Below are 27,796 nucleotides of genomic sequence, written 5' to 3' on the forward strand. Positions count from 1 at the left end.
AATTCAATTGAAAAGTGCATCTGAGAATTGGACGATTTATATGTCAGGCTATTCTATCATTTGATTTTATGATTAATATAGTTTTCTTTTTGTTACAGGTGATCATCGTTGGATTTAACAACCAAACCTTTGAGATTCTTTTTTGTTTGAACGCCATGAATACTTTTTAAAATATAAATATATGTATTTATAAAGGCATTTCTGAAGGCACACACATTTTTATACACTAAATATCGAATATAATTATTTAACATTTTATTACAATATAATTAAACTATATATACTATCAAAGAATACTATATTCTTTGATAATATTGTACCGTTATCGCGTTAAGTACCTACTCTCACCCACTGTTGGTCCCGGTATTAACTAAGATGATTTTTGTTACGCGAAAAGTGGACTTATGAGCTTCCATGTACCTCTATATTCTTTGAAGGAAGAAAGTAAGTTCCTGTTTTACTAACTAGTCGATTGGTAGTAGTAGTAATTTATCTTTTTGACAAAAGCTGTTAATTGTTACCGATAGATAAGTGAAATTATTTACATTGATTTTATCGCCGGTAATTCGACTAAGTTTCTGTTTTATCATCATGTTTTTGCTTTTATAATAACAACTCGTTGATTTGAAACAAAATAGATTTGAACATTTTATTGAAATCATCTACCATAATTTATACTGTAACATTTGATTATTGTTCACTAGATGGTTTTGATTATATGTATCAAATAATTTTTTTATTTCATAAAAACAATTTAGAAGTTTAATGATGTGGTTATAATCCTAAAATAATAGATCATTAAGCGTATTCTTTTTTGACTAAATTTGGTCATAATTGCAATTGTATCAAGCTTATGTCTCGTTACATTTCAATCTTATATTGTGCAACAGAATCTTAGTTCACTGACCCTTTTTGCTAAGACTTGCCTTTTTTGAGATATTACACCGAGGTAGATGACGATAAGTAAATCATTCGTATCATCTGACACATGATTAACATCTCTTAAGGTTTATTCGGTGCACTTCGGGGTCGTTTTAGAGTATTATACTTAATACTTAGAAATGCCAACATAATAAGTATAACGAGTATAACTACTCCAACACCCATCCATAATTCTATTTGTAGATCAAATTTATCAAATGCAATTTCAAGTAATGCCAAATTCCCATCTGATGGCTCACACGTAGTTTGAAAAATAATATCTTGGCGCTGAACTTGTTTGGGTTTACAGTTAGTTAATTTGCTCATACTTTCTGGTCCATGAAGAGGTGGAAGTAATAAAGATAGTGCCCATCGCATTGGACTAATTTGTCGATACCACAATGGTAAATTTTCTAAATGTAATGTTACTCCAGCAGCCAAACTTAATTCACCAATTATAATACCAGAACATAAAGCTGCAAGATATGTCCATCTGCATATATGAGCAAAAAATATGCATATCAAGTGCTGTAACATCAGATATAACAAACCAATAGCAAGGTAATTCCACAAAGATGTTAAATTTTCGTCAGGTACAAGATGTAATCCACACATTGCAAATGCTGGTGCTAAGTATACTAAATATACCAGACACCAAATTGGTAAACCAAAGCACAGCTAAAATTAAAGAAAATATTGTAATATCAATTTATGATTTTTTTAAAGGAAAAAAAAAATTCTCAAAAAGTGAGCTTACATCTATAAAGATATAGACAAATCTTCCATAGAGTCCATCTCTGATATCCCTTTCTACATTTGGTCTACAGTTAGCAACTTCACGCATAGCTAAAATACTAAGAGGCCAACAAAAAATACCTAAACTGGCATAATGGAAGCCTATTCTATCTCTCAGGTATAAATTAGAATCTCTAGCAACGTTCCAAAATATTGCACCAAGTAAAATACTGAGAGATGCTGAGATAACAATTTTCTGAAGCATTTTTGTCATTGTTAAAGGTTGACTGTAGATAAGAATCCTCAGTAACAGAGCATAAATATGTAAAAATACATTAGCACTAGAAATAGCTGGTGGCAGTGGACAAGGTGGTCCAGGATCGCTTAAAGCTGGTAATCTAGTTCTAGCTAATTCTGCTAAATGGTCTATTCTTTGCGAGGATTCTAACATTGCCTCTGCTGATAGATCGTCCAAAGTTACCAGATCAACTGAAATATAATGCATTATTGAATTAATTAAATTACATTATTAAAATTAAAAAACAGGATTTAATCAGTAAAAATTTAATGTATCATTTAACATCGATGATACGTACGATAATAATCTGACGGATTTTTAAAGGATGGGCAGGGAAATTCAGCAAGTGCAAAATATGGCAACATATCTCTTCTAAGTCCAGAATACATAATTCTACCTCCTGAAGTGAGGGTGACTCTGGATACCATTGTTAATATTTCATAAGTTGGTGGATGCAATGTTAGAATAACAACTCTGTGCTCTCTTCCAGCCCATTGTCTTAAGTATTCTACCAAGAAGAAAGCATCAAAAATATCCAAGCCATGCGTAGGTCTGTCTAATGTAAGAATATACGAATCTTGCAAAAGACGACAAGCTAGAGCTAATCTCCGTGCCTCAGACGTCGTTAACGTATTAACAAGACAATGTTTGGTTGCTTCTAATCCAAGTTCTAATAGTATTGCCTCAGTTTCTAATGCCGTAATATTAACTCCTCCTTTTAATAACATATAAAAATTTAAAGTTTGTTGCGTCGTCAAACCCGGAGTCAATCCGCATTCCGTTGGTAAATAAGCAACACGAGATCTGGATAAATAATAAAATATATTAATTTTAATAATTTAACGAAACTGTTAAAGAAGAATGACCTTTTTTCTTAATGAACGAGGTCATACCTCAGAATACGGGCGGATACGGATCGGCCGTTCAAAAGAATATCACCTTTCCTGATAGCTTTTTTGCCAGCGATTGTCTCTATAATTTGTGTTCCTTCTTTTTCGGTAGTGGCCATAATAGCCAATACTTCAGTTGCTCCAACTTCCAAACTAATACCACGAAGTAGCGGTAAACCATTCGAGCCTGTAGTTTCTACACCACGTAGTTGTAAGTGTGGATGCTGAATGCAAGGTACAGCTCTCAATGACATTGCATAATCTTCGGGTCTTAAAACATTGTGACCTGTCGTGGCAATAAAATTCGAAATATAAGATTTAATTATATTTTCAAATATAAAAATATATAGAAAAATAAAGTATATAAAGATTATTAATTTATTACTTACTAGGTCCTGCATAACCGGGATCGATTGGTGCGATACTGTGTCGTCGATTAGTTGTAACAACATTTTGAAGTAAATTAGCTTCGCTGACACTTCTGAAACGTGCATTGTCCCTTGTTACCGTAAGTTGAGAGTGTGCTTGTTCCCTGGGTAAAGCGTGCACGTGTCTAAAGTCTGGATCACTTCTAGCAGAACGCATTGCCGAAGTACCTGGTGCAGATGCTGCACCAATTTGAGACATACGTCGACCTTCTTCGCTAGAATCGTAACCGCTTGAACCATCGCGATTCCGCGAAGTTGGTGGTAATACACGCGGTAGGCCAAATTTTAAATACGTATACGAATTATTGGCAAGTGGACTCTTTGGACCGTATCTCGGATGTCTTAGTATACTCTGTACCGTTGAATCTCGAAGTTGAAAGTTACCGTACGGCAACGGTGATTTTTCGGCCGAACCCAATGCCGAATCCGTAAAATCAGAATTAAGGTTTTGCCTATAAAGAAGAAGCGATTACAATTTCATTCATTTTATTTATTAACAAAATTCTTTTCGATAAATCACACAAATTTCATTATTATGTAATATTATTACCTGTATATAGACCACGCATGCAAATCTTCGCTAGCTGGTGGTTCAAGTCCTCTGGTATCTAAAGCTCCTGGTACCGAGTACCGTCTTTCCAATTCCCAAGCTTCTGAACTCATCTTCCGTAATAATCGTTGTCAAAAGATTTGTCAATCAATTACATTCTGCGGCAATAATTTTAACATATTCAATTAAAAATAAAATAAGCTAAATATATTCGAAGATAAATGTGTACAAATTCTTTTTAATTTACAATCTATCATTACATTGAAGCTATCATTACATTCGAATATAAAATGTTGATCTTTATTTTATTTGATTTTCAATAATAATATTCTCCAATCATTTATGTTCACTTAAACGACCTATATAATGTATAGTAATTACCGGAATACGATATCCAATAATGACGTTTACACGTATGTAGTTTATTTATATTGCATAAGAAGAAGGTGTCATGTGTAAAAGAGAGAGAAGAATCGCAGCATCTCGTTTAACGGTTGTATGCATACACGTGTGCATGTATTATACAGGTATAACTGAAGCCTGAAAGAAACCGTGTGGCATCTGTTTCATTGCCATTGCCGACGTCTGGTATTAAACACTTTTCGTGCCGCAAGTCTCACCACACACAGTATGTGTGATTTTTATCTTGGTATACTATTAAATGCATATAACCGCGAGATTATCACTAACAGATAGTTCATTCTTCAATTAATACTAGAAATTTTTTGTAAAATTCATAAATGAAACATCAATTTATTTGATAAATAAACAAATGCATCGTAACTGTAAAATATATGTTATAATATCTTTGTTATTTATGCTCTTGTATTATATGTGATTTCAAGATAAATCATCGCGTGTCATATTAGCATTATGGAAACGATCAATGTCCTATTCATTACGTTCATTGCACAAACAGTTCTCAGTATGTCGAAGGACGGTTGATCGAGCTTGGAATTGTTAATAACTGCTGAACAGCAGGAACTTGATGACTGGAATGTTGTCTTTTTTCTTTCTTTCTTTCTTTTTCCTTCATTTGCGTAACGGCAATTTTTTTTTTAAAACACTCTCGTAACCAGTCTTACATTATCTGTTTTCACTTACGGTTTATATATTTTTCATAAATCCCGTGCGATAGCATAGAAAGTATATGGAAGAGTTGTTAATGATTATATAGAAAGTTGTTAATAATATAAAATTTCTCGGATACAACACAAGAAAGGTTCATTTATTTTTATTTCAAATATATCTTAAATGATATGAATTATTTTCAATGTTGGTTGAGAGACGGATTTTCCGAAAACCCTTTTATTGTTCGATTTCTTAGAAAACACCGGTCGACTGGATATAACGGAACGTTTAAAGCTATCATTACAACGAAATACTTAATACTTTGTTACAGTATGTCGCAAAGCTATTGTATAATGAAACAAAGAAGCAGATAACGGTAGAAGTAACTAAAAATATTCCAAGAAAAAAAATGCGATTATTATTAGCTCCCTTCGTATTAATGTAAAGCGTAAGATTAGTAAGCTTTCGAGTAACCGACATGCGATCGAGAATGTTGTGCACTCATTGAAATCTCCCAAAATGTGCCTTGACGTTTCTATGAATCGTCGAACGATATATCTGATTGTTATAATTTGAAAATATTATCTCAGGAAACTCATTAGTCCAATAAATGAATATAATTAACGAAAAAATATATTAATAAATACTGTCGATATTTTTAATCAATTCAAAATAGTAGTCACTGTGGTAGATCCATCCATCGATCATTACTTCTACTTTTTCTATTACGTAAAATTTAATTTATGCATGCCAAAGCATAACCAATGTAATTTAAAAAAAGAGAATACAACAAAATTTTATACACGTGTTATAATAATAGTGTGACACGATGTAAAATATATATTTAGGATAGATCTATCACTTTAATCACATTCAAATTAAAGCACTGGTAAAAAGTTATATCACAAATATCTGTAAATCATGTGGGAATACAAATTTTTATTTGACAAAAATAATAAAAAGAAGATACTACTATAGTTTTAAACGCTATAACATTATATTCGTGACAATGACTCACCGGCGACATTCAAAACGGGCCTTCAACCTAGCCTCCTCGAGTAGTCTCGAGGACGTTGTCGCATCTCTGTTCCGTCTACCTATCTGCACTTCTTCTTTTTTATTCTTTCAGCCTTCAGTAACAAGCAGCATCCACTATTCAATAATAAAAAGCAAAATCACACGAAAATACAATTTTGTTTTTTTTTATTTTAAATTAGGGACTCTAATTGATCGCTCGGTGTTCATTGTGAAACTATTGTTTTTTTTTCTTTTGAAATAGAAAATAATAAGAAATAATAAATATCTAATATACGGAATAAGCTCGTCGCGCGTTGAGTATTTTGCTAGCACTCTTCTGTCAGGCGTACCTTATGAACCTCTACGGGCCCCGTATCTCCTTCCTGCCCACCCCAACATAGCACTGAGGGATCTCGACTTTATTACAGGGACGTCTCTTCGAATTCGCTTTGAAGACAAAGCTTTTTATTCGTTTAATCGTCTATCATAAATTTGTATTGCTACATCAAAGGTTCCATTTTAAAATACACTTTTTATATTGTCATTTCATTGTAATTAAATGGAAAATATTTATGCGTGCTAAAATTTGATTATATTACTTTCATTTTTCGGGGACTACAACTTTCTAACTACGATAATGTGTCCTTACCACCAGTCTCTCCCACCACCAACTCATACCAAGAGAAGACATTCACCTCAAGAAGCCAACTCCCGGAGAGGTATCCTTTCTGATTGCTTCGAACAGTCGTTGTTCGACGTGTAACGTTATTACAAATTACAAATATTTTTTTCTATGATGGTATGTCAATTTGTTGTTAGAGATTTATTTTATTATCTTAAGAGATAATACGATTAAATCCTTATATACGCAATATATTTTTTGGGGACTTATTCGCACACTTCTTAAGGTTTGTAATGAATATAATAATATAATATTGCAGTAAGAACAATATTTTTACTGGTTCAATAAAAAAAATTCTTTTTTTTATTATGTTTTTTTTTTAAAAGAAACGACTTTGAATGGTTCTGAAATGATTTCATTAATACTGTGGTTTAATATCAATTAATTAAACACTTTCAAGATGACCCCATCCGATTGTATCTTGGATATTTCAAATGTTTTTCATTCAACCACTGTGATAATTGAGAAAAGTTGTTTAAGCAAATCAGAGCCTACGTCGGTTCTAAGAGATGTATCTGCACGCGTTCATGGTGGTGAAGTTTTAGCTATATTAGGTTCTAAGGGATCTGGGAAAAGAGCTCTTTTGGATGTGATAGGTGTGTATCTTCTACTCGAAAATATAAATTATATATATTTGTTAATAAATATTAATATTTACTCAAGCTGGAAGAGCAGAAGGAGAAGTACGAGGCAGAATAACATTAAACGGTAATTTATTAACGCCTGAATTATTCAGAAGACATGGTGGATATGTTGCCCATAGATGCCATTTATTACCAAGTTTAACAGTTCGTCAGACACTTACTTATGCTATGTGGTTAGCAAATTTAAGCAATCGGGAAGCTAGAGTCAGACAGGCATTAGCTGATTTAGCATTATCTCAAGTTTCCAATAGATGTGTAAATGACCTTACAAGACCAGAATATCGAAGACTCATGTTAGGTGTACAACTTGCTAAAGATCCAATGCTACTTCTCTTAGATGAACCAACTTGGGATACAGATCCATTAAATACATATTTAATTGTATCAATGCTGTGGTCTTATGCAACTAGGAGGGGATCTATTGTCGTTTTGACTATGGAAACGCCTAGATCGGATGTATTGCCATTTGTCAGCCGTGTAACATTATTATGTTTAGGTGCTGTAGTCTATTCCGGACCAACAAGAAGCATGTTAGATTATTTTACTTATATTGGATTTCCATGTCCAGAATTAGAAAATCCGTTAATGTATTATCGTAAGTTTCATTAGTTTGATAAGAAAAATTATTGTTTTTAAATAAAAATTCAACTTTACATTGTTATACTATAATTTAAATTTGGTTTTAGTATGTCTTTCAACTGTAGATCGACGTTCAAGAGATCGTTTCTTAGAGTCTAATCAGCAGATCTCCGTATTAGTTGAAAAATTTAAAGTTGAAGGTCTTTTATATATGAAAGAAGCACCACAAATATCACCTAATTTAAAAGAAACACCACTTGGAATTATGCATAAAGGTTTGGGCCGAGGCATTAAGCCAGGATGTTTTTCGACACTTTTAGCCCTTTATTTGTAAGAATATTTTTAATTGTTTAAATTATATTTAATTTTTAATATATAATAAAAAACATCTCAGGATAAAAATTCATGGATAATATTTTTAGAAGAAGTATGGCAGTTACATTCTCTTTTAACAAATGTGGTTTAGGACACTTTGCTGCACGTTTTTTGTTGCTACCATTCAGTGTAGCTCTGATGAGTATATTATATTCACATTCAACTCCTGTGCAATCTAGAATATTTTTACAAACAGGAGGCTTGGTTTTTAACATATTAACGCTGTTTTATGTAACTGGAATAGCAACAACATCGTTACTTTGTATGTTTTTACAATGAATATCTAAACATATGTTTAGAATATTTTCGTTTCTATGTAAGTTTCTCATTTAGTTCCAGGTTTTCGTGCTAGATATTATCAAGAAAAGAGGGAAGGCCTTTATGGTGGAGCCATGTTTTTGACTGCATACACATTATTAAGTTTACCTTTAAGTTTTATCTCTACCATAATTACAATTGGTATCCTAATACCAATCCTAGAATTAGATCATTCAGCATGGGCCCATACTTCTGCCATTCTTTGGTCGAACTATATTGCTGCTGAACAAGTAACCGTAGCTTTATTGATGATACTTGAGAATCCTTTAACTGGTGCGATAACAGTGTTATATGTTGCATTACTATCTCTTGGTATTGGATCTGGAGCTATTCGAAGTCTTCGAAATTTACCGTATTGGCTAGCAACAATTTCTAGTGCTTTACCTGCAAGATATGCCTCATTAGCATTAAATCAATTAGCTATGGATAAGCCAATATTTTCAAATTTGTCATATAATGAAACTGTGACTTGTCCAGGTATACCTGAATTATGCAGATATGCAGACGGACGAACTTATTTAATAGAACGTTTTACGCGCGAGGGTGAAAACATATCTGAAGTATTAAATGTAGAATTAAACTTATTGATATCTTTAGCATTTGCTGTTGGATTAATTATTCTAAATAGTATTCTTTATTTATTACCATTACCTGCTAGAGTTAAAGCCAAATTCAGAGAATAAAATAGTATAACATTTATGTAACAATACAAAATTAGAAAAGCGATCGATCCTTATATTACTGTATGGAAAAATATAAAATAATATTATAAAGAAATTATGTATTCTTATTATTTTTATAGAAGCTTGTAAAATATATAAAAAAATAAGTATTTATATATCAATATATTATACATTTTTTATACTTTATGGAAAAGAGAAATTTATAATATAGCATTCTAAATTTATAGCACTTTTAGATATATTAATTATAATTATACTATAGTGTGTGTATTTATTGCTTATAATGTGTGTGTAATCTCACACACACATATATTAGGCTGTCCCATAAGTTCCTTCCTTTTTTTTGATACAACTTCAATAGACGATATTAGATGTTTAAGGAAGTCATACATGGCGTGGCGCGGAAAGAACTTATGGGACAACCTAATATATATATATATATATATAAGAGAATTACATAATTAAAAAATTATAACTTAAACTTTTTTATATGTGTAATTAATAGTTTAAATCTAGCAAGTTACCTTTTTTCGTTCATCGTACTGTACAAAATCATTTTATAAGTCTTAAATACACAATCACAATTATGCTTTATGATTTATATATGAAAATCATGTAAAACATTCTTGCAAAATAATTTCTATTTATTGCTCATCTATTTCTACTTGTTGCATCTCTTTAAGATCATCAGCCACAGAAAATTCACAGCCAGTAGAACTAACTATCTCACTTATATCTATATTTGCAGCAATTTCAATTAACTTTAAGCCTTCTCCTTGAATTACTTCAAAGACACCCAAATCAGTGATAATTAAATCAACACACCGCTGACCTAAAATTATCAAAAAATGTTATTTTTGTTTTATCTAAAAATGTATAAAAACAGAATAAGATATAATAGTATTACCTGTTAAGGGCAAAGTACAATTGTCAACAATTTTAGGTCTACCATCACGCGATTTGTGTTCCATAGTTACAATAACTTTTGTATGTGTAGAAGAAACAAGATCCATAGCACCACCCATTCCTTTAACCACTGTTCCTGGTATCATCCAATTTGCTAAATCTCCATTTTCAGATACTTGCATAGCACCAAGTATTGTCAAATTTATGTGACCTCTATAATTAGGAAATCATAAAAATAGAATCAAATGTGTCAATTATGGTATGTTAGTTGAAATAATGTAGATATACATATATATACCCTCGAATCATAGCAAAACTATCATCGCTACTGAAAAACGAAGCTCCAGGTAATACAGTTACTGTTTCTTTTCCAGCATTTATGAGATCAGGATCAACATCTTGTTCATCAGGAAAAGGCCCAAGACCAAGAATTCCATTTTCTGATTGTAATGTTACTTTTACACCTTTAGGGATGTAGTTACTTGCAAGCATTGGAATACCAATACCCAGATTAGCTGTATATAATTTTATCTTTAGAACGTGTGCATAAGAAGAAGTAAACTCTTTTACAATAAATTAATTTTTCTAAACGTAAATATAAAATCTTACCATACATTCCATCCTTAAATTCTATAGCAGCACGTCGTATAATTCTCTCTCTCGCTTTGCTAGCAGGAGTTACTTTCTTTGGTTTAGCACTTTGTTTAGTTGAAAGTCTCTGTCAAGTAAAATAATTTATTATCAAAAAAGAAAATAATTTTCAATATTAAAATGTCATTAAAATATATACAGATGTTCTTACTTCAATAGGCTTTTCATAAATTGGACCTTTCACAACTCTGTCAACAAAAATTCCTGGTAAATGAATATAATCAGGATCTAATTGACCAATTTCTACAATTTCTTCAACTTCTGCTATTGCTATCTTAGCAGCTTTACACATAACAGGATTAAAATTTCTTGCTGATTTTCTAAAAATTAAATTTCCAGCTGGATCAGCTTTCCATGCTTTTACAAGAGCAAAATCTCCCGTAATAGCAGTTTCTAAAACATAATTTCTTCCATCAAACATATTAGTATTTCTTGGTTCTCCTGAGATTTCTACATTTCCATTTTTATCATATTTAATGACAACACTTCCTTCTTGTACTATGGTTCCAAATGCGGTAGGTGTATAAAATGCAGGAATACCAGCACCACCTGCTCGCACACGTTCTGCTAATGTACCCTTGAAAAAAAAACCAACAATTAGAACAATAATGAATTAAATATTTATAGACGTATAATCAATTTTAATTACCTGAGGCGTTAATTCAAGTTCCAATTGTCCACTCAAATATTGTTTTTCTAATTCAGAATTTTCACCAATATATGAAGATATCATTCTTTTAATTCTTTGCTCTTTTAATAGTTTACCTAATCCAGCATTTTCTGTTCCAGCATTATTTGAAACTACTGTTAATTGTTTTGTACCTCTTTTTAATAGAGCAGATATAAGATTTTCTGGTATTCCACAAAGTCCAAAACCACCAACCAGAAGTTTTGCACCATCATGTATATCGGATACAACTTCATCTACGCTATTAAAAACTTTTCCTTTTCCTACAGGTGGTGTTAATTTTTGAATTTCTTCTTCCTCTAAGGGAATATCAGTTTTAATAGAAAAGTTAAATGCGCATATCTACAAAATAAAATTAGTACATTAATAACTTTTATAACTGCATATTTATTTTGTATATCTCCAATGACAATGCAATATTCGCGTTCCATACCTTTGTAATTTTACAATTTTTATATAAGTTACAGGAACGTGAATTAATCCTTATAAATGTAGTAGTAGCTTTACTTATTGCAAAAGCCATATTTTCGATTTTAATAAAGTAATAAAGAAGTAATGTTAATTCGTTCACTTTCTGCAAGTGTATAAACTTTTTTCATCAAACTTATATAGTCTTATTTGTGAATATCGCCGTTTCAGTGAATAAATAATATTCTGTAATTATACTGAACAAAACATATGACGACACAAAATATCTAAGTAATAAATAAAATAAATGTTTTTCCACGTTGCACAAGCGATAAGCAAAATAGTAACAACATTAAATAAAGTTACGAAAGAGCTTTCGAAAGTACCAAACTTGATAAATATCCATAACCACAAATAACATATTTTTTCCCGATTAGATTATATTATTTACCTGAATAATTTTTCATTATACCGCATGCGCGTAACATTGGCGCACGCGTAGTATTGGCGCATGTGCATAACATCGGCGTAAGCACATGATATCGGCGCACGGTATTTAAAAAAAGTAAATTTTTTAGGCGATATCTATTATTTATATGATTATCCAATTTAATTAATAAATATGTACGATAAATATATTTTTAGATATTTATTTATAATATTATTTTTACATAGCGCATTTAAATTTAAAAACGTAACAGACAACTTTTATTGATCGTAAAAAATATCTCATTTCAGAAAATGATATAGAGAAATTTTATTGAATATTTGACTTCTAAAATTAATACTTTTCATCGACAAGGTATGTATATACAGACATGCTAATGTGATCATACCAACCATAGTATACTGGCAAACAATAATGGGACACGAAAAAAGTTCATTTATCGGGTATTGTTTACACGGGAATGAAGGTGATTATAAGGTGCATTATGCGACATATGCAATATAATACAGGTCTCTGTACAGCTTAATTTACGCAATACAAATATTCAATGTTTTATACAAAAATATATCTCCTATATTGAAATACATTTCTCGTACTAATTTTTCGAAATCTTTATCTTAGAGGTACTTGTTTAAAGATCATATTTTGTTATCATCGATGTCGTCCAGCTCTAGCATCAGTAATTGCACCCCACAATTCAATGACAAAATCTTCTGTAAATCCAAAATCTTCCAATTCGGAGTTATCTATCGCTTCGGCAAAATCAATGCTATTGAATTTACCTTCGGCAAGTTCCCAAATTCGCGTAGCTACAATAAAAGTAATTTATTAAAAGTAAAATGATATTATTGAAATATATTAGATGTTACAATTAATCTAGTGCCTTGATATTAAATTCATTGCATCTAAATAGCCATTTTTTTTTTGTCAAGGAATTCGGCAGTTATTATATATCATACTAATGTTACACGGTACTTTTTTTACACGATTTCGATTAAATTTAATTAAATATATAACTGATTAAATTATGCGCATTTTGATTTGTTCTCGATTTACACAATATTCTGAGTATACATATTATATGTTATCATATATTTACCTAATTCAGTATCGTAAATTCCCATAAAGTTCTCCAATATCGTATTAATTTTTCCTACTGCAATCGTGGCAATATCATCTATCTGATAACAAAGATTATAAATAAATATTGATTACATAAAAGAAATTAACTTGATTATCGATCGGAATCTAATTTTTAAATTCTTAAATAGTACTTACTACATTTTCTATAATTTGTGCGCTTCCATCTGCTTTGAACCTTAATGTTTCCTTACCAGAACCATAACCAGACTTTTTTCCTTTTTTTAAATCTCCCCGTGGTCCGATATTTCCAAAGCCGTTTTTTTGTGGTTCTATTAACCTTAAGGTAAACGTCGTTCCTTTGGGTATATCTTTTAAAATTTTGGCTACGTCAAAATGTCGTTTTCCGATTAAACTCATTGAATCGATTTTCTCGATATGATCACCAACTTCTATGACTTTTATTTTATCTATCACAGATCCTTCTTTTATACGTTTTATAAAAGCATATCCGGCTCCGTTATCGGTAATAGTAAGTCCCAAAGCATCATCCGTTTTCATTAATTCTATCTCTTTGGGTCTACCTAAGAAAAATCGATGATACAAAATTGAAAACATTATCTTTTTTTTGGCGTATATATTATATCTTACATTCGAAATTTCGTAAGGTCGATATAAACCTTTTCTGTGTGCGAATATGAAATCACCAACACCGATTTGACTGCCCAGTAATTCAGACATTTCCACCTTATGTGTGTTCAATGTGCAAAATAGAATCTGAAAAAAAACAATCATACATATAATTATTCATATATATATTGGTAATATAAAACTGGAATGCAGTATGGAACACGGGTCGTTTGAAATGATCAGAAAGTTAAAAGTTCTGTACACGACTTTCAATACAGCATGCTTATAGTTTTAGAAGGGGACACGTTCGTCATGTCGAGGTATGTCACGGTCCGTGAGCAACGTTTCCTGCATCCGGTATGCATCCCCTATCCATTTACTCGCTTTCCATTTTATGTAAGTCTGTTCAAATTCGATTTATTCTCCGTAACTTCTGTTTAACGTGAGATATATAATATGGAATTCGAAAAAATAGTAATATACGCAATGTGCATTGTTTGTTTGTTTTGTTTTGCCCACATAAAATAAATAAAAAGTCAACTCACTTCTTCCACTGGAATATCATAACATTCGGCTATCTTTTGATAAAGTTCCCTGACATTACTGAATCCAGATATAAGGCCCGTGGGACTACCATGTGCCAATTGACAATGAAAAACCAATGACGATTGGGAAACTCGTTGCGAACGATGTTCTTGCAATTGATGAGGATTATTGCCCTCTTTATTATTTGTTCCATTCATACCGGCTTCTTCGTGATCGTTATCACTACTTTGTTGATTACGCTGACGATGCTGATGCATACCGTTAATTTTTTTCTCACTCATCGGTGATCTTGTTGACGGTGAACGCACTTTGAAAAGCGGCATACTCAATTCTAAAATATAAAAAGGAAACAAAAGATCAATAGAATAATTATACATTGATTTTAAAATCAAATATCGATCGAACCATATTAAAAATATACCAACGATCCTTGGATATAAATACTTTAATCTCTTTCTATCTTCAAATTAATGTGAAAATAAGTGATATATCAATACGAAGAAATCATATCAATACGATAAAAACAATTCGTTCAATATATTTTTTAAGATAGCGGGCTTTTATCTTCAATATCGTTTATCTTAAATATGTTACATTTTAATTTTTAAAATATAGAAATCTAGGTTTTAATTATCTTCTTTTTCTTTTTTCCTTTTATTTTTTATACATTAGAAGTTCATTAACTGCTTAAATCGCGAATAGATGAAAATCAAATCTCTTGATGAATCCCATTTGCTTCCGTTCAAAACATTAATAATTCTTGCGTATAAGTATGACACGTCACCTAAAATATTCGTAATACTAATTCGATCGTTTGTACTGAGAATCATGTTAATTAATAATATTTTATTTGTTAATACTTACTATTTTTTTTATCTTCAACAAGAGATTAAATTATTTGCTAAAAACAACAAAGAATAAAGTTACGCGTCTTTTACATTGAAAAATATAAAATGAAAGAAGATGGAGAACGAATGCAAGATGATGGCGCGAACACGACGCGAAAATATCACAGGTACCATTCAGGATACCGTTCAGACATGCAATCGCATAAGTTTGCTGTACTATCGGGAGGAAAGTTTTTCGTTCGTCACTTTCCGTACCTTATCGTTCATGTTTCCCCTTCTTTTTCTACAACCCACTACCTGAATTATTTTCATCTCTCTTTCTTCATTACACGAGTATTCTCTACTTTCCCACTCTGTTAATATCTCGTTTGCTACCGTCTCCCCTCCTAATAATTATCGTTTCTATATACAAACATACATTAGATATTTGATTTGAATGCATACACAACACATTCTTAGATATCTAATATACCTCATCAGTAATAATAATATTATTTTTTATATCTATTTTCAAGTTGAACAAAAGATAGATATATTATTCATCACTCATTTTATCTTGAGTATATAGATAAAAGTGCTGATAAAATAAATTCGAGTATAACATTTTTAAATTGCTGATCGATAGTAATCAAAGAACATCTACATATATACTGTAATTTCTATATCATGTGATTTTTTTGTCATTCAGAAGTATGAAATATATAAGTATACTGTATACCGATGATAAAAACGATCATGGAAGGAATGTAGGTCTAATTAGTTTGATGTAATTTTATGTCAGACGTATTTTCCTTATTAACATAAAGAATTGCATTTATTAATTTGATGTGTAATAAGTAAAGAGAATGGAACGTATCGTAACAGAATAGAATAGAGTGATAAAGCATTGGCGTAGTATTCAAATGTTTTTTCTTATTCACAATTGATCGTGTAATATAAGAGCATTTATCGTAAATTTGAAAATAATAAGACTATGTCACAAAAATCCTATTATAATCATTCTTATCATCGGAGGACAGTATAAATATTATATTAAATCGATGTTAGCTTTCTTTGCTACCATCGACATTTATAGATTACTTTTTAATTTTATTTAAATCTAATAAAACGTAGGAGAAAGAATGTTTAATTAGATATGAATTTATTATTTTGTGTATAATTTACTTTACAAATGACAAAAACTATAATGTATAATGTAGATGATATAGAAGTATAAATATTGTATATGTAGTAACAACGTGATTTAATATACTGCATCAAATATTTATGTAACCAACAATAAACGTTGACAAATAGTAAATACAAATCTATCTACTCTAGTATTATTATTAAATTTTGTATATATATAATTAGAATAGATTATATTATATGTATTAATAAAAAAGATGAAAAAGAATATCAAGAGAATTCAGTCTGCTTATTTTATAAGCTAATATAAGACATATCGGTTTTAAATATAAACCATGTCACGCATAATTGCTTATGCCTCATATCTACTACGTACGTACGTATTTATATATGTATATTTGTATATATCTCACTCAAATACTTATTATCTAAGATAAAATTCTTTGTATTTTTGACTTCTTATAGAACCGTGTAAAAATCACTAGTGATGGCACAAGAATATAGCATTTAAATCTATATTCTTAATTATATTAATGCTATCTCTCTCTCTCTCTCTTACATACATATTGCGATAAATTCGAATATTATTAAAAAAGATGTCTCAAAATTTCAATTGTATTCTGATTCACATAAAATGGAGTACCTATATGTACAAACCCCATTATTACTACGTAATTTTAGCCATTTTTGTTTAAATGTAATTCGGGTTGTATAAGAAAAGCCTTCCATACTTTGCCGCAATTAGACTTATCTTCCAATGTTAAATAATTTCTCATCGGTACAAGTAAATAATCGTACGGATCTGTATTCAATTGATACTCTTGCATAGATCTGTATATAGCTTTAAATGGTGGTTGTTTCTGTGAGTGAAACATACCTCGAGATCCATGTAACACTAATGCTCCATGTTTCTCTGCTTCTGTACAGACTGACATATACATGCAATGATCAGGTCTGTAATTAAATCTACATGGATAAACATAAAGTTTTTCAGGATGATAATGGAATATTATATTTATAATATCTTGATCTCCCCATGTTATCTTTAATTTGTATTCCTTGTGAATGGGCACAACATAATTGGTCCATCTAAATTCTCTCATTCTTGTTAAATTCATCAACATAACACCAGAGTTTACTCCCAATTTTCCATAATATGGATGTTTAGCAAATCGATTATACCAGCCAGTATTGGGATCCTCGTGTTCTGGACTTAAAGCAGCTAGTTGACTGGAGTTCATCTTTTTAAATTCATCCCATATTTTCTCTGGTGGAGCTAAAAACAATGTGTCTGTATCCATGTACAAAACTGCATCCGTATTGTTTAAGACAGTCTGAAATATATATTATATTTATTATTTAAAAATTATTCTGCGTTTAATGTCATTAAATAATAAAGTATAATCGAAGATATACTAACTGGTAGAAATAATCGTTGAGCAGCACAAGGTTTAAATAATTTTTTCCATATTCCTGGATTATTTCCTTCCGGAAATGTTACAGATCTTATTACAAAGTCAAATGTTTTGTTAGAAATAAGTTTCCATTCTGATAACTTTTCATTAAATGCAGGTATCAAATTATTTTCTGTTATTACTATAAATTGCAATGACGTATTTGTAAAAACTAATGCTGACTTAAGCATCGTCAACGATTCATCTAATCTATCTCCGCAGACTACAACACAAATAGTTACTTCTCTGGTTGCATGTATATTTATTTTTTTCTTAGGCGTAGAGTATGACAATTTTTCTTTATTGTGCTCATCGTATATCTTATTTTTTAAATTTGTAGTTAAATTCAATAGTATTACCAAAACAGCAAGTGTTAGACACAAAACAAATAATTTATAAATTGACTTCATTGTAATCTTTTTTTTCTAAAATCCAAATTGGTGATAAGACTTTTGTTCATATTTATTAATTAACAGTTGTTTCGCCATGTTACATGGTATCTTAAATCTTTGTAAATACTATTAATAATGTTATTCTGTTCATTAATTCTTTGCTGTACTAATGTTAATTACCACATCTTATAACTTCACAATTATTATAAAACAACGGTAGTTACATTTCTTTTCGCAAAACACAACTAAAGTAATGATTTATAAATTGAATATAATAGGATTTTTCCATTATTGTCCGCATATTTTGTTTTGCTTTCATAATCACTGCAATCAAACATTTAACATATGTAAATCTATCAGTAATAATCACTAATACTATTTATCATGTAAACACACCAATCTATTGAGCCATCTATCGTGTAGTTTTCTTTACTAAAACAAGACATCCTTAACATTTTCTTTTTAATATTTTGACGTCCAGCATTTGTAATCTTATACCAAAGAATACAAAAATACATAGAAGCTCACAAGTCCCCTTTTTTTATCTACCTAGTTTTATTTTTGTTATAACCGGGACCACCAGTGGGCGATAGTATGTAGAATACTGTATTCTTTGATGGCGGTTTCAAGTCGTCAGTTTAGTGTTATAATCAACTTGTATATGAATTTAAAAAATCCTTGTTAATATTGATTTATTATTGTCTGTTTTTAATAGTTCGTAGAAATTAATGTGATGTTTAATATACAATGAAAAAAGTTTTAAAATCTAATGTAAATCTAAATGTTTAATAAAATAACATGAAGAGTAAGTGCTATTTTGACAAATCTCTTGGAAAGTAAACTACAAGAAGTGCAGTGCTGTTTCAGAAATGCATCAATGAGTGTAATTCCATATAAAATCACAATAATCATGAATACATAGCATACTTTAAAATACAAACATTTTATATAATTAATTATCAAGACGTAAGCAATAATGAATACATATAATAAAAAATAATTTTTTATCAGAACGTTTTTATAACTAGTATCAGTTAAATATTAAAATAATTATCTTTTATTCTAGATATATATATATATGTATATACATATATAAAAAATAACTTGATTTTATATAAAAATAATTAAAGTAAACATTTTCAAACAATGTTAGAAAATTATGTTTATACAATTAAAATAAATTATGATTGTTAATATAATAAATTCATTAAAATATACCATTATAAAACAACGAATCCTTAAGAATATGAATAAAACATCTTAAGAAGTATTGAAATATAATCGTAAGTTAACATGTGTAAATGTAACTTTAAAAATAATTCTAAAATGTTTATAAGGTTTAAATTAATCACCAAATAGTATAAATATAATTGTTGTTTTCTAGTTTCCATTATGGATGATTATACACCTATAGATGAAGATTTCCCTGGAAGATTACTTCACCAAGCTGCCCTTTGGGATAATGCTGAATTGTTGGAAGATCTATTACGAGGTGAACATGCTCAATATATAAATAGTCAAGATTCTTGGGGTAGAACACCATTACATGCTGCAGCTATAACAGAGAATTCTCGATGTTTAGACATTCTCCTTAAAGCAGGTGCTAATCCAAATATACCATGTGGGCCTAGAGGCCATTATCGTACACCATTACACATTAGCACAGAACATGGTCATAACTCCAATGTAGAAAAACTCTTGGAATTCAATGCTGATTTAATGATCTGTGATGACAATGGTTTAAATCCATTGAGCATAGCAGAAACATGCAAGAACAATATATGTATTAACTTACTTAAGTTGGCCGCTGAAAGATATGAATTAGCAAAACATGCATCTCATGCTTCATTACGTGCTGCTTGCATACAAGGTGATATTGTAGCAGCTAGAAATATGATTCAAAATTTGTCAACTGATTTGGAATCAATTATTAATATGGCTCCGAATGGTGCAAATACATTGCTTTTTATCGCTTGTGAAATGGGTCACAAGGATATAGTGAAATTACTTTTGGACAATGGGGCAGATTGTAGAATACATCCAGTTACAAAATATTGCCCATTATATATAGCATGCCATAATGGTAAAGTAGAAATTGTGGAAATGCTTCTTCGCTATTTTCCAAATCAAGTACAGTTCCTCACAGTTGAAAAATGGCTGCCCATTCATGCAGCTGCTATCAATGGTCATTATTTAGTTATCGATATATTATTAAAATTTGAATATCCACAAAATCTATACCAGAGATATAGAGACACCTCCGGAGAATTTGAGTATGAAATGCCATTTGATATTAATACTCAAGATGCTACCGGCCAAAATGTTTTATACATATCTAGTAATTTAGGAAATATTAAAATCGTGGATATGTTATTAAGTTTTAAAGTAAATGCACGAAAGATAAAAGAAGAAGATGCAGGAATTACTCAACCATTGCCTGTATCCAAACGAAAGATATCTAGCGGAATTCAAAGGTTAATGTCCTCTTTGAATTTTAGAAGCAAGTCTTACGATAAAAAGGATGATAATATGATAAGTCCTTTAAATATAGATTTATATTGCAATAATAGCGTTGAAACAGCATTACATACTGCTGTGAAGGGTAGGCATACAGAGGTTGTAGCAGCACTACTATCAGCTGGAGCTAATCCGAATTTGTCAGCTAAAATATCTGGTGATCATGGTGATCAAGAAATGAACAACTCTACTGTATTAACTATAGCTTGTCAAAATCGTGATATAAAAATTGCTGATCTTTTATTAAAACATGGAGCAGTCGATAATGATTGTAAAGCATTAAAAATTGCAGCACAAAACAGAGATGAGGCTTTAACTGCTAAACTATTATCTATAAAAGCTTATCCCGACTCAGAATATAAAATTAATAAAAAAGCCATGACAGATTGTACTCAAACTTCACATTTTTCTGCACTTCCTTCTTTTGGTAATGTTACTTATTCTACGTTATTTCCAAATACTCCAACTATGATAAATTGGCATAATCAACAATGTCATTTATCTCAAATTCGCTCACAATGGTTGATTGATGCTGTACTACATGTTAACAAAAAATTAAGTCCCAAAAATAATGATCTTGTATTATATGCTATCACAAGGATAGACATATCTCATAATTCTATAACTTCTGTACCATCTACTATCTTTTATTTGCAGAGTTTAAAATACTTGAATATGGCGCAAAATAAAATTGATATCCTTACAGCTGAATCAAAAAATCCGAAGGATAAACTATGTCCTGTTTTAGAGGAAATATATTTGCAAGATAATCGTTTAGAACAATTACCTGATTTTATAATGAGTTTACCATCTCTAGAAATCATGGATGTATCAAATAATAAATTACAATGCCTTCCAGAAAATTTATGGCGTGCACCTAAATTGAAAGAGTTAAATGCATCATTTAATTTGTTACGTGATTTGCCTAGTCAAATTTCTCAAAACATTTTAAAAAAGTCACCACGTGAAGATTCATTAAGCAATAGTCCTAGTACACGAAGTTTAACTTCTCAATTGGGTATTCCTCGGGATGACTCTTTAGAATTTGAATCATTTACAAAAATAGCTAATGCTCAAATTATAGAGATGGAACGTCCCCATTTTTGGACAGGATCTATTCAAGTTTCAGAAAAGGTTTCAGACGATACTGAAACCGGTGTTAGATCATTATTGGGATCTTTAAATTTGGCACACAACTTGTTTAATAGCATACCAGTAGCATTACCATGTTTGGCTGTTAGCTTAGTCCGTTTAAATATGGCTTACAATTCTCTAAGATCAATGAGTCATATTACTTCTTATCCTGCCAGTTTAAAACAATTGGATTTATCAAACAATCAAATTTCTTGTTGGCCTAGTTTACCACAAATTGACAGTACAGACTCAATGGAACAAGCAAATACAGCTTGTTATTGTCCTACTACTAATGTACAATCACCGATGATTCCTAATAATAGACAAACAGCAACATCTTTACGTGATATTGTCCTCATGTCTGTATGTACGCATAGAAGACATTTGCGGCTAGAAAATTTAAGAACACTTATCCTTGCTAACAATTTACTGAGTAGAATTCAATTAACTTCAATAGACGATGGAGAAATGCCAAATATAGATGAGGAAGGCATAGATAAAGATATGAAAACAAATTATCCTGGATCTAAATTATATCTTTTGTTTCCAAACGTTAGTATGCTGGATATAAGCAATAATCAATTAAAGGAAATACCTCAAAATATTTATGAATTGAATAACTTATCTGTTCTGAACATAAGTGGTAATACTGAAATTGTTGAATTGCCTCCACAAATGGGATTACTTTCTCGTTTATGGAATTTAAATACTCAAGGTTGTCGATTGCAGGAACCTTTGAAAACAATGATAGAATCTAAAAAATATAAAACAATGGACGTTATAGGATATTTAAAATCAATTCTTGAAGATGCGAAGCCTTATGCTCGAATGAAGTTAATGATTGTAGGAATTCAAGGAATTGGAAAAACAAGCTTATTAGAACAATTAAGACAAGAAGGTGAAGTTCCAAATAAAAAAAAATCATCAGAGCATTGGGCTAAAAGAATGGGTAATAAAAATATAAATGCTAAGACTGCCAGAGGAACAATCATATCTACTGTTGGAGTTGATATCGGAGATTGGATATATGAGAAGAAGATAAGAACACAATCTTCGCATGGACCAGTTTACTTTAGAACATGGGATTTTGGTGGACAAAGAGAATATTATGCCACTCATCAATATTTTCTTTCAAAGCGTAGCTTATATTTGGTTGTATGGAGGATAACTGACGGTTTCAAAGGTGTTTCTGAAATATTTCAATGGCTAGTAAATATTCAAAGTAGAGCTCCTAATTCTCCTGTAATCATAGTAGGAACGCATTATGATATGTCATATGATCATAGTGAAAAGTTACAACAATATATTCGCGATAAATTCATTAATGTTGTTGATGCTGAAAAATGTGGTTTACCAAAAGTAATGGAAACAGTTGAAGTGAGTTGTAAAACAAGGCATAATATAAAAATGCTATGTAATTTAATCTATGATGTTGTTTTTAGTTTAAGATCTCCAGGAAGTAAAGAATTATTATTAGAACAAAAAGTTCCTGCGAGTTATCTTGCGTTAGAGGATGTTGTAATACAACTTGCTCATGACAGAAAATTAGCTGGTGTAGATCCTGTATTAAAAGCTGAACAATATTATGCTGCAGTAAATAGTGAACTTCAAAAATTACATAGATCTTTTAGGGATCCAGCAGAATTACATCAAGCAACTCTTTTTCTTCATGAAAATGGAATTATCTTACATTATGATGATGCTACGCTAAAAGATTTATATTTTCTTGATCCACAATGGCTCTGTGATATGCTTGCCCATGTAGTTACAATAAGAGAGATTAATCCTTTTGCTCGATCAGGTATAATGAAATTAGATGATATTCAACATGTTTTTAAATCTTCAACCATATCGTCAATTGATACTCAAGGATACATTGTAAGTCTTCTGAACAAATTCGAAGTTGCATTAACTTGGGATTATCGTACTTTACTCATACCATCCCTTTTACCAACTGAAGAAGATGTTTTAAGAAACAATCAAATTATTAAAATTCCAGTAAAATCACGAAGTTGGTATACGCGTACTAAAAAAATCACATCGCCTATGATTACTTGTCTTAATGTAGCAGGAGAGAAAGCTAATTCAGAATGTGTATTAACTTCTAGATCACAACCTGACTATTCTGTAACAAGACTACTTCTCATGTCTTATTTTCCTAGTGGCTTTTGGTCTAGGCTCATAACAAGAATTTTAGCCGATGATGCTATTGTTGAGATTGTTATGTCTTTTTTAGCTCCTTTTAAAGATTTTGTTGATGACAATATTTTTGCGAGCTTATTGGATATCCAAGCAGAATGGATTTTATGGCAGACTGGAATAGAATTACGTTATGCTGGAATTACTTTATTGCGTTTAAAAGAAGTTAATTATAATTTAAAAAATTCACCTTATGACTATAGACAATTTAAATTTAAATTAAAACAAGATGGAATATGGTGTACAGTTGATTTGAAAAATTCTGCTATTTTAGAAATTTGGTTTCCTGTTGACACACTTGTTATTAAGCAACCAATCATGTCAGATTCCATAGATGATGAACCTGTAGGATATCAAGCGATTGCAGTAGAACCACGACCAGAAAGTGTACCGCAAATGTTAGCTTTAATAGTTGATCACATTGATATTTTATTAGAAGATTGGTATCCAACTTTAGGTACACGTTTTGTACATACCTCTGAAGGTAAATTATTAGTTACAAGGCTGATCCCTTGTCCTCGATGTTTGCTTAGCAACATAGACTATGAAAATGAGATACATGATAGTAATGATCATTTAACCGAAGATATTCATAAATATTATATAAATCGTGAGAGACAAAGTCAAGATAGTTATAAATCTGATGGAGATAGTGGTGTAGGATATGATAGTTTAACATCAAGTAGAATGTCATCATTAGAAGGACATCCCGAAATATCAAGACAAAACTTTCATTTAGAAGCTATACTTACATATTCTTGGATGGTTGAGGAATGCATTCTTGCAGCTTACAGTAATAAACCAATTAGTTGCCCTAAGCATTCGGATATACCACTCTCACATGTAGCACCTGATATTATTTTCATGGATTTAGGTGTCAAACATTTAATAAGATCAGAAGATATTAAACGGGGGAAATTATTAGGAAGAGGTGCATTTGGTTTCGTTTTTAAAGGCGTTTGTCGCCTTCCTGGTACACATGTTAAAGCAGATGTTGCAATTAAAATGTTACAACCTGTTCCACCAGGTCAAAATTCAAAACAATCTGCCATTCTTGCATATAAAGCTGCACAGAGTAAATGGGATAGGGATCCTCTTCAATATGCATGCAAAGCATATTGTACAGCTAGACAAGAACTAAATATATTATTGACTTTAAGACATGCGAATATTGTACCATTAATAGGTATAGTTATCAGTCCATTAGCTTTAGTATTAGATCTAGCACCTGCAGGAGCATTGGATAATGTTTTAAAAAATTATAGAAGATCAGGTGCTAAACTGGATCCATACACTCTGCAAGCTATAATTCTTCAAGTGGCAAAAGCTGTAGAATATCTTCACCAACAACACGTGATATACAGAGATTTAAAATCTGAAAATGTTTTGGTATGGCAAATGCCATTGCCATTTCAAGATTATCCAGAGCATCCAGTACATGTAAAAGTAGCTGACTATGGTATATCTAGATTGACATTACCTACTGGAGCTAAAGGATTTGGAGGAACAGAAGGTTTCATGGCTCCTGAGATTATAAAATATAATGGAGAAGAAGAGTATACTGAAAAAGTAGACTCATTTTCATTCGGCATGTTTATATATGAATTAATAACTTTAAGACAACCATTTGAAGGACATGAAGCAGTTAAAGAGTGCATTTTAGAAGGTGGAAGACCTCCATTAACATACAGAGAAACTTTTCATCCATGTTATGCTCTTGACTTAATGGTTATTTGCTGGGCTCAAAATCCAAAAGATCGACCAACAGCTAGTCAAATAGTATCTATCGCATCAGCACCAGAATTTACTCATTTAATAGACGTTATATTATTGACAGAAAGAACACAAGTCACAGCTGTTACTATGACAAATACAATTGCGGAAGAAAATATAATTGGAGATGAAATTTGGTTTGGCTATAATAATGGCGAAGTGGATATGTTAATAGGAACACAAAAGGGGTGGTTACGACATATAAGGATTGAAACACCAGTAATACCATATGCTATGTGTGGAGTAGATGGTTATATATGGATTGGAGATAATACTGGACAAATACATGTATACTTAGAAAATAATTTTGGTTGCGTAGCTAGTTATCATCTTGAACCGGATCATCACAAAGAATCAAAAGTAGTAGGTTTGATATATTTGGAGCCATTAAAACAATTTGCTATAGCATTACATAGTGGTAAAACGTTTCTTTTGACAAATTCATTTACACAAATGAAAAAAACAGAAATTAGTAATGACGTAAATGATAATATAAAATCATATTCTATAGCAGCAGTATATAAGAAAAAACGTATATTAGAATTATGGATGGGTCAAAGTTTTGGTAGAATAACCATTTATATATTAAAAGATTCTAATTTAATTGATACAATTCAAATTTCACATGTAACTGGAGATACAGCTATGAAAAATTTATTTGCTACATATTTATTAAGCGCAGAACATTCAATTTTATCATATACCTATCCTGGATGTATTGTTTATCAATGGGACGTTGACACGAGACAAATAATAAATAAATTAGATATGTCTAAATTAGTCCCTTGTTCGGAAAGTTTTAAATCAATCTCTATAGAAGAAAATCTTACTACAGAAAAATGTCAAATAACTGCTCTTGAATCGTATATGAATCAACTTTACATTGGTACTACATGGGGTTGTATTGTTGTTGCTGAATGTAATACATTGAGGCCAATAACAGTTTTTAGACCTTTTGAAGGCAAAGTGTGTCAAATAATTTCATTTAAATCAACTGATAAAAAGAAGCTTATATTAGTAACAGTTGGTCAAGGATATAGAAGTTTAATATCACGTTTTACTGATTTTCCTTTAAATGGTACAGAAGTTGAAGATCTTAAGCATAATATGTATACTCTTTTATGGAGATCTGAACATTGGTCTGCAGCTTGATTCTTTCTTAAAATATTATATCATTTTTTTATTGATAGGTAAAATGTGATTATAGTTACTTAAAAATGTTTAAAAAATAATATGCATATATTGCTAAAAATGCTGCATGATGCAAGATTAGGATAAAAGTATTATTAATAAGGAGATCAAATTTGTCCATTTTATATTATATCTTATAGATAAGGAGCTTTGTGCAGCAGCTTGCCTCGTTCGCGTAAGAACTTCCTTTAACAAATAGATTTGGGAGGTCCATGCTTAAATATGTACAAATTTTAAGGTGCTTGATAGAAGTAATTTTTAAAATATTAAAAAAGAAAAATCATTTGTGTATTCTCACATAATATTTGCCAAACAATTTTGTATATTTATTCATAAACTTAGGTGAATCTACAGCACTGTAATATAATTAAAAAATGATGAATTGTTAAAAATTATTTAATAATTAACTATACATTTCCTATATAATGTATTTAAATATATTAACTAATGATCTCTAAAGTAGAAAATACGAAATATTTCACATTGTCCAAAATATTTAAATCACATGCTTCGTGAATATCACATTATACTCTAATGCATATTAGAAACATATTCCTTCCAAACCTAATAGCAGGGTTACAAATTTAATATTTTTGTAGAAGAATGGTGATA

General features: G+C 30.7%; 5 protein-coding genes and 1 long non-coding RNA gene across 7 annotated transcripts; 2 read left to right on the top strand and 4 right to left on the bottom strand.

Annotated features, from left to right (window-relative positions):
* Positions 1–635: 635 nt before the first annotated feature.
* LOC122517818 (ATP-binding cassette sub-family G member 5) lies at positions 636–6,758 on the bottom strand. 2 transcript variants are annotated; one of them, XM_043636395.1, is made up of 8 exons: positions 6,261–6,758; positions 5,912–6,045; positions 3,823–3,980; positions 3,234–3,724; positions 2,848–3,130; positions 2,253–2,758; positions 1,679–2,145; positions 636–1,599 (listed from the first exon to the last, which is right to left on the bottom strand). In XM_043636395.1, the coding sequence occupies exons 3-8, from the start codon at positions 3,933–3,935 to the stop codon at positions 1,003–1,005; spliced, it is 2,457 nt and encodes an 818-aa protein (XP_043492330.1). In that variant the 5' UTR covers positions 3,936–3,980; positions 5,912–6,045; positions 6,261–6,758; the 3' UTR covers positions 636–1,002. The 2 variants fall into 2 exon arrangements, with proteins under 2 accessions (XP_043492330.1, XP_043492331.1); XM_043636396.1 differs by lacking the exons at positions 5,912–6,045; positions 6,261–6,758 and adding an exon at positions 4,204–4,550.
* A 131-nt stretch (positions 6,759–6,889) lies between these two features.
* LOC122517821 (ATP-binding cassette sub-family G member 5) lies at positions 6,890–9,191 on the top strand. Its single transcript, XM_043636398.1, has 5 exons — positions 6,890–7,188; positions 7,256–7,831; positions 7,923–8,145; positions 8,238–8,452; positions 8,524–9,191. Exons 1-5 carry the CDS (start codon positions 6,993–6,995, stop codon positions 9,189–9,191), a joined length of 1,878 nt encoding a protein of 625 aa, XP_043492333.1. The 5' UTR covers positions 6,890–6,992.
* Positions 8,212–9,279, bottom strand: LOC122517822. Its single transcript, XR_006303933.1, has 3 exons — positions 9,160–9,279; positions 8,992–9,063; positions 8,212–8,892 (listed from the first exon to the last, which is right to left on the bottom strand). It is a non-coding gene; the product is annotated as an uncharacterized LOC122517822 (long non-coding RNA).
* A 538-nt stretch (positions 9,280–9,817) lies between these two features.
* Positions 9,818–12,312, bottom strand: LOC122517820 (succinyl-CoA:3-ketoacid coenzyme A transferase 1, mitochondrial). The gene is made up of 7 exons (XM_043636397.1): positions 11,870–12,312; positions 11,398–11,778; positions 10,900–11,325; positions 10,707–10,815; positions 10,396–10,612; positions 10,099–10,310; positions 9,818–10,023 (listed from the first exon to the last, which is right to left on the bottom strand). Exons 1-7 carry the CDS (start codon positions 11,957–11,959, stop codon positions 9,836–9,838), a joined length of 1,623 nt encoding a protein of 540 aa, XP_043492332.1. The 5' UTR covers positions 11,960–12,312; the 3' UTR covers positions 9,818–9,835.
* A 264-nt stretch (positions 12,313–12,576) lies between these two features.
* LOC122517681 lies at positions 12,577–18,876 on the bottom strand. Its single transcript, XM_043636201.1, has 8 exons — positions 18,767–18,876; positions 17,945–18,694; positions 17,402–17,858; positions 14,548–14,879; positions 14,053–14,149; positions 13,571–13,956; positions 13,392–13,473; positions 12,577–13,101 (listed from the first exon to the last, which is right to left on the bottom strand). Exons 2-8 carry the CDS (start codon positions 18,386–18,388, stop codon positions 12,944–12,946), a joined length of 1,956 nt encoding a protein of 651 aa, XP_043492136.1. The 5' UTR covers positions 18,389–18,694; positions 18,767–18,876; the 3' UTR covers positions 12,577–12,943.
* A 648-nt stretch (positions 18,877–19,524) lies between these two features.
* LOC122517684 (leucine-rich repeat serine/threonine-protein kinase 1) lies at positions 19,525–27,562 on the top strand. Its single transcript, XM_043636204.1, has 2 exons — positions 19,525–19,653; positions 19,755–27,562. Exon 2 carries the CDS (start codon positions 19,763–19,765, stop codon positions 27,143–27,145), a length of 7,383 nt encoding a protein of 2,460 aa, XP_043492139.1. The 5' UTR covers positions 19,525–19,653; positions 19,755–19,762; the 3' UTR covers positions 27,146–27,562.
* The last annotated feature ends 234 nt before the right edge of the window (positions 27,563–27,796 follow it).

Source organism: Polistes fuscatus, unplaced genomic scaffold (genome assembly GCF_010416935.1).
Source record: "Polistes fuscatus isolate 324 unplaced genomic scaffold, CU_Pfus_HIC Scaffold21, whole genome shotgun sequence".
NCBI classification, from domain to species: Eukaryota; Metazoa; Arthropoda; class Insecta; order Hymenoptera; family Vespidae; genus Polistes; species Polistes fuscatus.

Bases quoted from the DNA above. Each gene is read 5' to 3' on its own strand.
- LOC122517684 (XM_043636204.1), top strand. From the start codon at position 19,763: ATGGATGATTATACACCTATAGATGAAGATTTCCCTGGAAGATTACTT.
- LOC122517818 (XM_043636395.1), bottom strand. From the start codon at position 3,935: ATGAGTTCAGAAGCTTGGGAATTGGAAAGACGGTACTCGGTACCAGGA. The intron at 3,131-3,233 runs GTAAGTAATAAA...TTGCCACGACAG, and splicing joins TCCCGGTTATGCAGGACCTA to GTCACAATGTTTTAAGACCC. The intron at 1,600-1,678 runs GTAAGCTCACTT...CTTTAATTTTAG, and splicing joins TTGTCTATATCTTTATAGAT to CTGTGCTTTGGTTTACCAAT.
- LOC122517681 (XM_043636201.1), bottom strand. From the start codon at position 18,388: ATGAAGTCAATTTATAAATTATTTGTTTTGTGTCTAACACTTGCTGTT. The intron at 14,880-17,401 runs GTATGTTTCACT...TTTATATTTTAG, and splicing joins AGTGTTACATGGATCTCGAG to AATTGAGTATGCCGCTTTTC. The intron at 14,150-14,547 runs GTGAGTTGACTT...GTTTTTTTTCAG, and splicing joins ATGATATTCCAGTGGAAGAA to ATTCTATTTTGCACATTGAA.
- LOC122517820 (XM_043636397.1), bottom strand. From the start codon at position 11,959: ATGGCTTTTGCAATAAGTAAAGCTACTACTACATTTATAAGGATTAAT. The intron at 10,613-10,706 runs GTAAGATTTTAT...AATTATATACAG, and splicing joins ATTTAAGGATGGAATGTATG to CTAATCTGGGTATTGGTATT. The intron at 10,024-10,098 runs GTAATACTATTA...TGATAATTTTAG, and splicing joins TTGTACTTTGCCCTTAACAG to GTCAGCGGTGTGTTGATTTA.
- LOC122517821 (XM_043636398.1), top strand. From the start codon at position 6,993: ATGACCCCATCCGATTGTATCTTGGATATTTCAAATGTTTTTCATTCA. The intron at 7,189-7,255 runs GTGTGTATCTTC...TATTTACTCAAG, and splicing joins AGCTCTTTTGGATGTGATAG to CTGGAAGAGCAGAAGGAGAA. The intron at 8,453-8,523 runs GTATGTTTTTAC...TTTCTCATTTAG, and splicing joins AGCAACAACATCGTTACTTT to TTCCAGGTTTTCGTGCTAGA.